General features: G+C 30.5%; 1 protein-coding gene across 6 annotated transcripts in view; it reads left to right on the top strand.

Moving 5' to 3' along the window:
- Ssbp2 (single stranded DNA binding protein 2) overlaps nucleotides 1-14159 on the top strand; it is a 332846-nt gene that overhangs the window by 242435 nt on the left and 76252 nt on the right. For 4 of the 6 annotated variants that reach the window (XM_040273490.2, XM_021724768.3, XM_005315649.4 and 1 more), the window contains one exon: nucleotides 9875-9964. The exons of the other annotated variants lie outside the window; for them this stretch is intronic. In XM_040273490.2, coding sequence (XP_040129424.1) covers nucleotides 9875-9964 — 90 coding nt within the window. The remainder of the gene's footprint in view (nucleotides 1-9874; nucleotides 9965-14159) is intronic. 6 annotated transcript variants of the gene reach the window in all.

The raw sequence follows: 14159 nt of genomic DNA, 5'->3' as shown, positions 1-14159 counted from the left end.
TCATCATGTGTTTATCAGGGTAATTTTGCATTACTTTTGCACATTGACATTTTTTAGCAAGAGTAGCTCCTTCTGTTTCTTATGATATTTCCTAGAATTTTGGTTTTCTTATGAGAAAATTAGCATTTATAGAACATTGCTTTATCTTATACTTGACAGATAAATATTACCTCTAATATTTAGATCACCAGCTCTCTAGCACTTTATATGTTTTTAGGTACTCAGGGGCTACTTCAGATATTTTGTTTTATATATTTGATTTTGTTCTTAATGTTATTTTAGGTCATCTGCTCTTTCAGAAGTCTGAGAGGCTAAATATTATTTGTATAATTAAAATTTTGTGAAAGCAATATGTAAGGGGCTGGGGTTGTGGCTCAGAGGCAGAGCACTTGCCTGGCATGCATGAGGCAATGGGTTCAATCCTCAGTACCACATAAAATAAAATAAAGTTATTGTGTCCACCTATACTAAAAAATAAATATATTTTTTAAAATAAAGCAACAAGTAAAATATATTTTTCTAATTTAAAAACAAGTAAACAAAAAATAGCCCAACAGTCAAGGATGTGAGTCATAAAACAGTATCCTGGAGTAGAGTTATGGTGCTAAAGATAAACCTGTGTGCCTACAAACAAAGGCTACAAAATAATATAAGTGATTTCCAGGTTGTTTCTAGTATGTAACCTTCCAAAATAGAAACTTGCTTTTCATAGTATGAAAATTAAAATGTTTCATATTTTATTGAAATGAGTTATTTTTAAGTTATAAATATCTGAATTTTATTTATTCTTAAATTTCAGGGATTAAGTGTATCTTAAGTAAAGTTAGCACTTCTTATTATATAACTGTTGCCAAAACTGGTTCTGTGTGTGTGTAACCTGTAATAATTTTTATTGATGTCATAAAAAATAGAAGTAAGACATTCTAAAAAGTTTGTAAACTTTTATTTAAAAATCACCCAGTTTTATTACTCTGAGATAATTTTACATATTCATCTACAGTCTCATATAGATTAGTTTTTCCTACTTATATAATTATACTCATGTTATATTCAACTATATATTTGTCATGTTTCACATAGCAGTTTCCATATTTCTCAAATAATACCATTTGTTTCCATTAGTTTTAATGGTTGAAACATGTTCTGTCACTTAAATGTACTATAATTTACTTGAGCATTACATTATTGCTGAATTTTCAGTATTTTTTACTATAAATATATTATACTCAACATATTTTATGCATACTGTTTTTCTCATCATTTAGAATTTATATTTGGTAGTATCTGAAAAGAGTCACTTAGTCAAAATTTATTACTATTTTCATAGTACATGATATATACATGTAATGTGCTTTCTACAATTGTACCAATTTCCCATGATACCCATAACTTATGAAATCCTTTTCTGGCAAAATTTTTAAGCATATTTTCCCAGTCACCAATAATATTACAATTGTTTATCTAGTTGTTAATAACATTTTTTTAAAAAAAATTACCCTCTTAAGGATTACCAGATCTTTTCTTTGTACCTATTCACTGATTCTTCCCAACTTGTCAGTGTTGGGGAAAAAAATCTAATTATTACAAAGGTTCACATCCTTCTAGGCAAATAATTTAAAGAAATCAATGCCTAGATGTGGAATGGAAACATTTGAAAATTTTAATTATCAAGAAAATGTCCTTCAAATCTTTAGAAGAGAAACAAATTATATCCCATGGAACAGTAATCAGGGTGGTATCAGGTATTTATGCAACAGTGAATGTAAACAATGATATAAATGGTTTTGAAGAGAGTTATCAAAGACATTTGCATACATTTAAGGATTTGGTAAGTGATAGCTATAAAATATATCTTCTATTCAATTTTAATATATGAAACTTAAAACTCCAATAGGACATTTATGTTATTAAAGTTATGTTGCTAAACTAATATGGAAATAAAATTAGATAAAGTTGAAGTTCTTTATTTTTGATGCTATAAAAATAGTTACAAAACAATATAGAGATAAAAAATTATTATTGAAGAAGACATGATAAAGTAAAAAAGTTTATACCTTAATCTTCAGATGTTTCTAATAAGAATTGGGAAGTGGAAGAAGTTAGAACAGAAAAGGCAAGCTAGCCTCTTCATTAAAAAGGCAACAATATTGCTTGCCTTGACTTTAATATCTTTAAATCTTAGGATACAAAAGTTTAATTTTGTTTTTGTTTTGCATGTCATTAGATGCAGTCTTATTAGAAGATCTTTCTGCCAATAAGTGAAACAGTTAAATTAAATAGAGCATAAGGTTTAAAAATAAATGGATGAGAAGTTATTTACCATATGAACACAAGCAAAATGAGTTTGCAATATTAATTTCAAACAAAAGAGATTCAAGGAACATAAAAAAGAAAGTCACTTTTAATAAAGGATTGAAGCCACAGTAGAAGAATTGTATAGCACAAAATATTGTTCTAATGAACACAGAATTTAAAATGTAAATGTTGACAAAGGCACAAAGAAATGGACAAAATAGTTGGATATAAAAAAATATGTATATATATATATATATGTATACATATATATACATATATATTTGAAAGAGCAAGAAACAAAAATTAGAAATCATTTGAAGACATTAAGTCAATGAATAAAAATGTAGAGAGAGAATAAATGGATATTAAGTGTCAACAGAAAATTATAAAAATTGATCATTTATTATATCACAAAAAATTAATCAACATATTCCTAAATATAGAAATTGCATAATATGACAAGCATAGTGGACCTTGCCTGTAATTTCAGCAACTCAGGGGCTAAGGTAGAAGGATCAGAAGTTTGAGGCCAGCCTGAGCAATTTAGTGAGACACTGTATCAAAATAAAAAATAAATGGGGATGAGGATGTGGCTCAGTGGTTAAGCATCCCTGGGCTAAAATCCCTGGTACCAAAAAGAAAAAGAAAAAGAAATTGTGTAATATGTTTTACTTGACCACAATTGGGACATTATAAATTGAAAACAAGTTTAAAAAATAAAACCTCCAATCATTAGTGAAGTAAAGTATATCTTTGGTTACATCTTCAAAAATGGATATTGGTATTCGCTATTTTTCCCCTTAAATCATCTAAACCATAATTTTCATTCCCATTATCTCTAGTAACTGGCAAACAAAATTATACTCATGGTTTTTTATTTATTTATTTTTTATTTGTGAACACCAATAGCGAACCTTGTGGATACAATCAAAGGTAAATTCAAAGTAAAATTTATACTTTTATACTCTATTTTTTTAAATGAGGAAAATGTAGGAACTAATTTAATTTAGAAATTTGAAAATGACCAATAAAAATAAAAATGCAGGAGAGTGGGAATAATTTGTTTAAAAGTTAAAAATTGATAAAATAAAAAACATATTAATTCATGGCAAAGAGGAGACAGCTAATTCACTTTTGGAGAGAGAAAACAAGTTAACATCTGTGTTAGGGTTAACAGTTCAGAAAGGTAGTCCATGGCAGGTGGCAGGCTATTCCACCAAGTTATTCAGAAGCCAGTGGGTGTTTTGTTTTCGTTTTTGTTTTTGTTTTTGGTCTGCATAGCAGAAACTGTATCTTTAAAGCATTTGATGTTCCAGACAATGGGAAGGAGAAAGAAAGCAAGCAGTAAGTGGTCTAACTTAAAACTTCAGACCTAGAAATGGCATTGTCTCTTCTGTTCAACTTCCATTAGTACGTACTTAATTTTTGGTGAGAACAAGGGAGACTGAGAAACATGCTGCTGAGGTAGTAAGTGTCTGGCTAGAGTTCTTTTACTACGGAAGAAAGGAAAAATAGATTTTTGTGGTGAACCAAGTTTTTCTCAGAATTGCTACAGAGGATCTTTTTAAAGCATATGAAAGTAGTATGCCTACAGATAAAACTAAGTATCTCAATGAAAAGTGTTTTGGGAGAATTTAAATGTACAAAATTGTAGCAAATAGAAGTAGAAAATGTAAAATGAATAATAACTGTAATTTTTTTCAAAATTCCTTTTTATTTAGGAAACTTTACTGCTGCATATTTTTAACTTTCAATGTGTAAATACCACATTACATAAATTTCTTCAGAGCATTTTAAAAAACAATTTACCACCCTTCGTTTTGAAAATGGTAGACTAATCCTGATGCTCAAATTTGAAAAATAATAAAACAGCAGACAACATTTTATTTTAGACCCCTGATTTAAAATATAGATGTAAAAATCATAAATAGCATATTAACAAACATAACTCAGACCCATTAAAGGGATCACCCATGATGATCAAACATGGCTTATCTCAGAAATACAGTGACTGGTTTAAGAAAACTATCAATATATGGTTACTTATATTTTGCTTCCCAAAAGAAAAATAAAATGATTCTGGAGATGAAAAGGCACAAACCATCTTTTTATTCCTGATTAACTTTTTAAAGTGCATTTTACAGTACTAGGCATAGAAATATTTCTTTAAATATATTATATATACATAATGTATATATGTAATTTCTTAGAATATATGTGTTCATAGTCTTCCACCAATAACCAAAATATTTATTCTTTGTATTAAAATTATCATGACAGAAATTGCCCCCAAAATTTGTCATAACAGGGTATCTATTATCACTCTTTTGAATGTTTCTCAAAAAACACAAGCCTATATATGGCTATGTCTTAGTACAGTGTTTTCTTCTACTATAACATAATACCTAACGCCAGGTAATTTATAAGGAACAGACCTGGGATGGGAGTGTAGCTCTGTGGTAGAATACTCTCCTGGAATGCTCAAGGTCCAGGGTTCAATTCCCAGCACTACAAAAATAAATAAATAATTAAATAAAACATAAAACAGAAATTTATTTCACACAGTTCTGGAAGCTGGGAAATCTGAGATCAAGGCACTGTCATCTGGTGTTTGGTGAGGGTCTTCTTAATGCATGCTCACTTGGAAAAGGTGGAGGAGCAATAAAGAATGAACTCACTTCATGAACACCCCTGTTATAAAGGTACCTAGTTCCATTCACAAGGGAGGAACCTTAATGGTCTAATCATCTCTTAAAAGTGCTACCTCTTAATTCAGTCACACTGGTCACCTGAATTTTGGAAGGGAACATATTCAAATTTTAGCAGTTTAAAAATTGTAGAGATGGTTTAAAAATGATAATCAATAATCCCCTTTCCAATCTATTCCTACTCACCCCTCCCTTTAATCTCTTATCCAATTGCTAATAATGATATCACTCTTTTTGGTTTCATTATTTCACAATTTTATATATTCCCAAGAATAATTTTTCTATTCCACCAAATATAAAATTTATGTCTTGATTCTCCACTGTATAATTAGCCAATTGGTTCTCTAGTGTTCTTAGTAAATCAGTCTCCTAGTTATTGAATGTATAGGCTCTTAAATGCTAGCTAATTATGTTTAATGATAAAGTCCATACTAATTTTATTTTAAACAAATTTTCATTTTATGCCCATTCCTTTGAAACTCCCATATAAAATTATATACAAAAATTTTTTCCTAACAGAGTCATATGGCAAAGCAAATGGCTTAAGAAAATGTGTATTAGAAAAGATACATTTGAAAATGCAGATTAAAAGCATACAAATAAGTTAATCCAATAGCGGAGATGAGACACTATTAATGATTATTAATAGGTTTATATCAACACCCAAGTGTCACATGTTGTTTAGTTAAAAGAAATATTTAAAAGCATGTTATTTGTATGTTTTTCATTTAAAAGAGTGAGCTACCATCAAAAGTCAACCCTAACTAATTATGAATAGATTACATAATCATAGATTTTTCTATGGTATGCTAATGGGAATTCATAGAAATCTAGTCAAACTAATACTTTATAGTAGTTCTTAATATAATTAAACCATTTGCTATTCTGTTGTGATTCTGTTATCACACCACAGAAGAATACATGCTGTATCAGTTAGGCCCAACAACTCTCTGTGAATCCTTAGATCATGGATAAATTTTTCTCATGTTAGAAGTAAAACTTGAGACAAATCTGAGAAATTCCAGCAGTGAAACCCATGAAATTTGGAACTTTTTCCTTCTACATAAGGCCCTAATCCTAAAAGATTGTTTCTTATCTACAGTATCAAAGGATGTATTAAATCTATAGTCACTGTATATAAATTAGCAAATAAAGCAATTTGAGAAATCTACTCTTTGACAATGTCTAGTAATTTCCTTCTATGATATTCTTCAATATAGCTTTTGTTAATGATAAACTTGGTGAACTAAATGTTACTCTAAGCTGAGTCCTCATAATAGAATAAAGGGAGGAGAGATATCCCTTGTAAATAAATACCAGAGAGTAAATGGATAGGTTAGCTCAAAACTGGTCCACATAGAAATTTGGACCAAAATGATCTGAACATTGTACTGTGCATACTGGCTATTACTAGTATTCTGTTAATTTCACATTGTGTCCTTGAACCAAGGCTAGAAATTTACTATTATATGAGATAACTAACTCATCATACTGTACACTGTTAATAATCTAGCTATCAACTTAATTATTGTGACGAAAGAATGAATATTAAAAAAGAAGAAACTTCACAAAATTATTATGCCAGGGTGAGAGAATAAATACAAACTGCAAGAATTTTGTTCATCTTTAAATACGGAGAGATCTCAACAACAGAGCAAGAGACATATTTAAATTAGTTAATAGTTGCTTCATCCTGGTCCTTTAGTTTGATGCATTCATTCCTTGACTGTCCTTTTCAAAATTGTAATCCTTATACTATTTACCAAGAATTTTCTCTTCTCTGCTTTTCCCTCCACCCCCCATTAGAATATGTATAAATATATTTGGGGTTTTGTTTTACTTATTGTTTTTCTCCCTTACTAGAATATTAACTTTAGGAGGGAAAGGATATTTTCCCCATGTAGTGCTAACTGCTATATTAAAGAGTTCAAAAGAGTCCTTGACTATACATAGAGAAGAAAGCAAATATTTTGGTTGAATTTATTAAATAGCTTTAAAAGCATAAATGAAAATTCAGAAGGAATTTTAAAGACTTGCTGAAATAGTCATCTGAATCTTTTCACTTTTAAATGATGGCAAGAAAATAAAGATACAAAGAGGACTTAAAAGATTAAAAGCTGGCATACTATATTCCTTCAAACAAAGTAGTCTGCCCCCCGCCAAAAAAAGTTAATAGGCAAATATTTAACTGTGAATTTTGCCTATTTCTTACCAGTTTCTTTACCTATTGAATTTTGGTTTATATGCAAATGAATCTTTTTCCCCTTTGGATAAACAGGAACTTCCTTTATATACTTTTGAGGCAAGTAGAATGGAGAACTACACAAGAAGTCACAGTAATTCAGTTAATTCTATTTTGTTATTTGATAAACATGCTCAATGTTATAAAGTATAGGCTAGAGTGATTTCTAAACTTGTCATTTTTACATGTCTTTTCATTGTGAAACAATTTTCTATTCTGCATTTAATTGGAACAACAATGACACCTTATGTCTGGTTTAGTACTAAGAAAAATTTCCACATTGCAATAATTGGCACCCTTAAAAATATAGATCAAATATTACTTCCCAGATCTGGATGTATTCATACATATTTAAACCAAAAGTATTTGATTGTGATTTTTTTCCTTTACTCTAATTCTATGTATTAATATTTTACACAAGTTTAGTTAAAATGAAAATAACACTCTGCCTTTCATTTTTTAAAACCATGAGTGTTACTCTATAAAGCACAATAGAACAATGACTTGCAATGGCAGGTATTCAGTTAATGTATACTAAATGAAATTGCATGTTTTTCTTAAAGTAATATATTAATGCTTCATCTTAATATAAAAGAAATATTATTTCTCCTTTTATACTCATTTACTATATTTTGCTTTATTAGAAGTTAAAAATTTTACATTCATAGGTAAGCAACATTTCAGAGAACCACATTTAAATTTAGACTTTCTTGGGAAATACTAAAATCATTGGCCTTAATTATTAACAACTGCAAGTACTATAGAACAAACATGTTTAACATTTTTTTTCAATTAATATACCAGGAAATATGTTCTATAAATATACTGAGATTTTTCCAATGGACTATGAATGTATGAATAAATGCACTGAAATAGATGAGGATAGTGCAGTGTATACTAGAGGCAGTTCTTGTTTTGATTTCATAGCAAAACTGTTAAATTCAAACTGGTCTGTCTTCTATTTTTGTCCCTTTGTGGCATTATGTTAACTAAAGTCACCCTTTTATCATATGACACAACACCAGAACTTTTTTCTTCAGAGTAACACTGTGGGCTGTGGTTGTAGCCTAGTCGTGGAGTGCTTGCCTAGCATGTGTGGGGCATTGGGTTCGATCATTAGCACCACATAAAACAAATAAATAAAATAAAGGTATTGTGTCTATCTGCAACTAAATACACACACACATATTTTGAGTAACATTGTGATTTCCACATTTGTCATGTTTTTACATGTCTTTTTATTCTGAAATAATTTTCTATTCTGCATTTAATTAGAACAATAATTACACTTTATGTCTAGCTTTTAGTACTAACAGCAATATTGACCAGCCTCTCCTCTTATTATTCTTAGCCTCTGGTAATGACCATTCTACTTTCAACTTGTATGAGACCAAATTTTTGTATTTCACATAACAGTCAAAACATGCAGTATTTGTCTCTCTGCCTGGCTAATTTTACTTAACATAATAATGTCCTCTGGGCATTTGTGTTTTAGCAAATGATAGACTATCATCTTTTTTATGGCTGAATAATATGCCATTGTGTATATGTTCCACATTTTCTTTATTCCTTCAACCAATTATGGGCATTTAGGTTTACTCCATATTTTAGCTATTGTGAATTGTGCTGCAATAAACATAGTAGTGCAGATGTCTCTTCAACATTCTAACTTCTTTTCCTTTGGATATAAACTCAATAGAAAGATAGCCAATTATACAATATTCTATTTTTAATTTGGGGGGGACTCTTCATACTGTTGTCCATATGTTTGTACTAATTTACATTCCTATCTGGTCCTTTCTTGACTTGTAATATGTCTTGTAATATGTCTAAAGAGGTTGGTTGAGTGATGAAATTAATAGTTGTAGAACAGTTGTATATATAACTGCTGTATCTAAGTATTAAATCTATAACCTTGATTGATTACAAAGAGTCTGAATCACAGTTTTTATTTCATGATATGCTAGAATTCCATGAAAGAGTTTGAAAAATTCAAAGTCTACTTCATTTTATAATCTGATGTTTTTCATAAATTGAGACTAATCTCTCCAAATCTTAATTTCTTTCTTTTTCTCAATGTCATACTTACATTTTCATCCCCACCAATCCATAGTTATATTTTGACTATCATTTATAATATATCAGAAAGTGAATGTTATGCCATCTATAGGCAGAATATGAATTATACTAGTTTATAATATAGGAAAGTATATTGTAAAAAAATTATATTTCTGTTTACCAACTCCTACAAGCACAATCTTCAAACTTTTTACCTAAATATTTACTATTCTTTATTGAGGTTGCCATTTCAGATGTTTGTGCCCTAAAGCATTTACTTAAACCTTTATCATTTTGTCATAGTACCATTGGCATTTAATATGTTATTCAAATATATCATCTTATTAAATTTCTTTAACCTCACAAAGTTTAAAGATACCTGTTAAAATCAACCAACGTGGTCATTTACTAAACTATGCTGTATCTTAGTATTCTTCCAGAATGCAGAAAATTACCAATGTTTGTTCCCAGGAATGGAAAACTATCCCTTCCTATAATCGATTATCATTAGTCTTTGGTTTTGTGCCTTCTCTGTAATGATATAGGTTTGTTTCTCCTTTATTCTTTGCAGAGTGCTGCAGCAGCTCCCAGTCCAGTGCTAGGAAACATTCCCCCAGGAGATGGCATGCCAGTAGGTCCTGTACCACCAGGGTTCTTTCAGGTACTCAGAGAAACTCTGACTAGGAATGTTAAGGCATAGGAACTCCTGTTTGATTTCATTTAAAGATAATGAAGTAGGATGAGGCTATTTTAATTCTTAAAGTAAATGTAATACTGTGCAGCCAACTCTTGATTGTTCAGTCTGGCTATTATATTGTCTTTCCTTCCTATGCTTTATTTGTTGTTAATTAATTAATTAAGCAATTTCATTGTTCAGTTAAGAAGGAAAAGGAGTTTAAATGCAAATAAGCCATTAACTATGGTAAATATTTTGTGGGAGAGACTGAAGATAATATTCTGGGAAGAGATGGATTTTTAACTATCCAAGCTACCCATATTGCCACAGACTAGAGATAATCAAGATTTGGCTGTGCTATCACACTATAGCTAAATCCTAATATATCTAACAAGAATTATAGGCTATATCAAAATATTTTTGTATCATTTTGGTGGCTTTAAGCTGGAATTTTTATTAATATAATTATTTAACATTTTAAAATCAGATTTTCAAATATATGTTAGTATTTTTAAATTTCAGTAAGACCACTTATTTTAGGAATGATTATAATGATTTTATAACTATAATACATCACTTTTTAATTTTATGGTATCCACATCTTAAGTTTGATAATATCCTAATGCAAACTAATACAGATTTTTAAATTTGTATTTTTATACATAAATTTATAATACCTTTTGAAAAAATTAAGAATTTAGGAGTTGAGAGCTAAAACTGGAAGGTGTTATAGGAATTAATATAGTATGCTATATTGTTAACTACATTAGGTACCTATAAGTTCATCAATTCAGTTTTTCTATTTTCAAAGTCCTTTTTAATCATTTGTTACTTAATCCATACCATCATTATAGGGTGCTTACAATTATGAACATGGAGAAATAAAATTATAAGTAATTTTGGGAAATAAATCAATTGAATTAAAAGATCTTAATTAGAACCTAGAACCAACTCTGGTATTTTAAGACATGCTTATTTGCTCAGCTGCTCTATACTAATACCCAAATAGTCTAAAATCTTTATGTCTTTTTAAAGCTCACATTCTGTCTAGGGGCACCTTTCTTAAAATCTAGAAACAGATTGTAACTTTTGATTATTAAATGAACAGCCATCATTTAAGATAATAATAATAATAGCTAACTCTTAGTAACTACAACTGGGTTTTAAATGTATTACATATATAAACTCATCCCCACTGTGCAGATGGAGAAACCAAGGCATTAAATTGATAAATGATTTGAACAAAACAAGAAAGTTGTAGAGCTGGGATTTAAATCAAAGCAGTCTGGACCTGTGCCATTAAGTTTACCTTTGAAGTTTACAGTTGACTGTTATTGATGAAATATTTTTGGTTTAAAATTTTTTTTCCTGATGCTCTTATTTATATTGCCAAAGATAGTTTGGGGTTAGGGAGTAAATTAGAAGATTTTATTTTTATTTGAGAATTAGTAGAAGCTCTGGCACTTTTAAAAGAGGAGAGAGGTCAGGAAGGAAACCAAATTTTTTTATTCTAGGATTATGTTAAGATGTATAAATCTATATATTTTCATTTTCACATTTGGTAGGATAAACCATTCTCAACTTTTACCTATCTTCTTTCTCAAAGTATTCTTAAGAGTACTTGAAATAGCATTGTCTTTGTTTTTATTAATTCAGTGTGATTGATAAATATTGGAGTACCACAGATACCGGGCACTGTGGTAGTTATTAAAAATTAAAAGGTATAGTATGTACCCTCTTGAAGCTTATTGTAGAAGACTTTGACACATATAAACTTATCCTCCAATTGATAAGACATTATCAAAAATAAGTAACAAAGTGAAAAGTTCTGTGATGAGCAAGAAGAGAGCCATTAAGTCTGAGTTGGAGATAAAAGTGGTTTAGAAAAATTTGTACAGAAAAACATGCAGAGGAATACATTCTAGAAAGTAGGAACATTTTAAGCCAAAGTGTGGCATCATCAAAATGATTTTGTGTCAAAGTATTGAGAATAAAGCAAACAAAAAGTGAGGGGGGAGAGGAACAGAAGTTCCTGGACATGAAATTGGAAAACTATGTGTAGTCCATTGAAAAGGGCCTTATGTGCCATGAGAAGAGCTTGAGTGTATTCAGTAGGCCTCTAGGAGCCATCAGAAATCTCTAAGAAGGGCAGTGACCTGAATATGCAATAGATTCAAACTTTCTGATAGACATCTATGATATAAGTGTTTATAAATCCCTTCCCTCAAAAGCTTATAGTGTGGTGAAATAGAAAAGAGGCAATTAGAGTACAAACATTTTGAAAATTATTATAGTAAATGGGTAAAGTTTTCTCTTAGAGCAAATCAGACCACCAAACCCTGTCTTGAAGGAGGCATAGTCAGGGGAGTATTGTCAAAATTGTAAATTAAATCTAAATTGGCATCTATAGATAAATTGTTAGGCATGGAAATAGGAGGAGAATACTGTAGGCAGAAGAAAAATAAATTATAAAGTCTTAGAATAGAGAGACTAAATATATCAGGAAAAGTGGAGCTTAATTAACTGAAGGGAATATAGCTAGAGATGTGACCTAAAAGGGACCGTAAGGGGATTTGTAAGTTACTGAAGAGTTGGAATTTGATCTTTTGGGCAGTAATAAGCTATTGAAGGATTAAGCAGGACAGGGACAGGCTCATTCATACTTTCATTTTTAGAAAAAAAATCACTCCAGATTTGCAGAGGGACAAATCTCCAGAGGAATAAGTCTGGAGGTAGAGAGACTATTTATGAGGCTGTTACAGCAATCCAGGTAAGATTTAGAATATCCTTAACTAAGATAGTGACCATGAATATGGAGAGATATCAACAGATTTGAGCAACAGAAATAAATATGTAGGGGTGAGGAATAAAGGCATTTAAGGATAGTATCCTGGTTTCTGGCTCTAATCTGAATAAATAGGCGTATTATTTTCTGAAATAGAGACCACAACATAGGGAATAGGTTTGAGATGGGGCAGATGAGGTCCCCTGTGGCACAGCCAGTCAGCAAAATATGTTAAGCAGATAGACCTACAGGTTTAAAGCCTAGGACAGTGATTTAAACTAGAGATAAAAATTGCAAGATCATCATCTTATTAATGGTACTTGAATCCACAGGGGTATATTAATTGTCTAGGGAGAAAGTACAGAATGAAAAGATAAGAGGATTCACATTTAAAAGATGAACAAAGGGAACAGAACCCATTCCAGATATTGGGTGCAGCTGTATCAACAGGTTGTTTATTATAGTACCAAGGAAGAGACTTTCTGAACCTACTAAGATTGGGGCAATAGGTTTGGAGAAGAAATAGTTTATGATTATGTTTGATAAGCCTTATTTGATTAACCAGATTAAGGGTAGAAGATAAAGAGTTGAAAGAATTTGCAGTTCCTACTTTGGACCTCTGGATAAATTTAATGCTTTATCTGTGTAAAGAAAGATGGAGGTAGAAAAGGTTTTAGATGCATTTGGGTTTGATGCACAAGTCATTCCTCTTTACCCAGGCAGACTATTCCATGTAATCCCAACTGCTTTTTCCACCTATGCAACTTTTAAATATATCCAGTGTTCATAGAAATGCCTTTCTGAAATATTGAAAAACTCAGATAATTCAACTTTTAAGAAAGAAATATGATATTAATGTCTTTTGATAAAAAGAGTAATGGCATCAGACAACTCGAGTATTTCCTAAATTGGACTATACCCTAGTATGATTCTGGTCATAATGTCTGTTATTTATAGAGTATAGCTGACTTTCATGAGTAGAAATAGCAGCTAATATTAATAATTCTTATCCAAATACCAATTTTTAATTGTTCCAAAAAGGTGTTGTCCTCCAAGAATGATCCAAATATACAAACTTGTGATGGGATATCTTTTGAGAGTTCACAAACCATAATATTCAAGATTTAGGCACACATGGTGCACAAGGCTGGGGCAAGGAAATTGAAAGGAACTAAAAAAGAACAGGCTGTGTCTTCAACTATCTAGGTCCACAAAACTGGGTAGCAGAGACTGAGGCCCTACTCAGATTACAAGGGAACCCTTGGCCCAAAGGAAGCCTAAACAGTTTTTGTAGACTCTCAGCTTCGTTTAACTACTAAATTCTTAACAGTAGTTACCTCCTATTGTCTTTTATCTTTAGATAGACTTCAAGAATATTTTATATTAATATTTTAG

The sequence above is a fragment of the Ictidomys tridecemlineatus genome, chromosome 1 (genome assembly GCF_052094955.1).
Source record: "Ictidomys tridecemlineatus isolate mIctTri1 chromosome 1, mIctTri1.hap1, whole genome shotgun sequence".
NCBI classification, from domain to species: domain Eukaryota; kingdom Metazoa; phylum Chordata; class Mammalia; order Rodentia; family Sciuridae; genus Ictidomys; species Ictidomys tridecemlineatus.
This window is presented reverse-complemented; position numbering and strand designations above follow the sequence as displayed.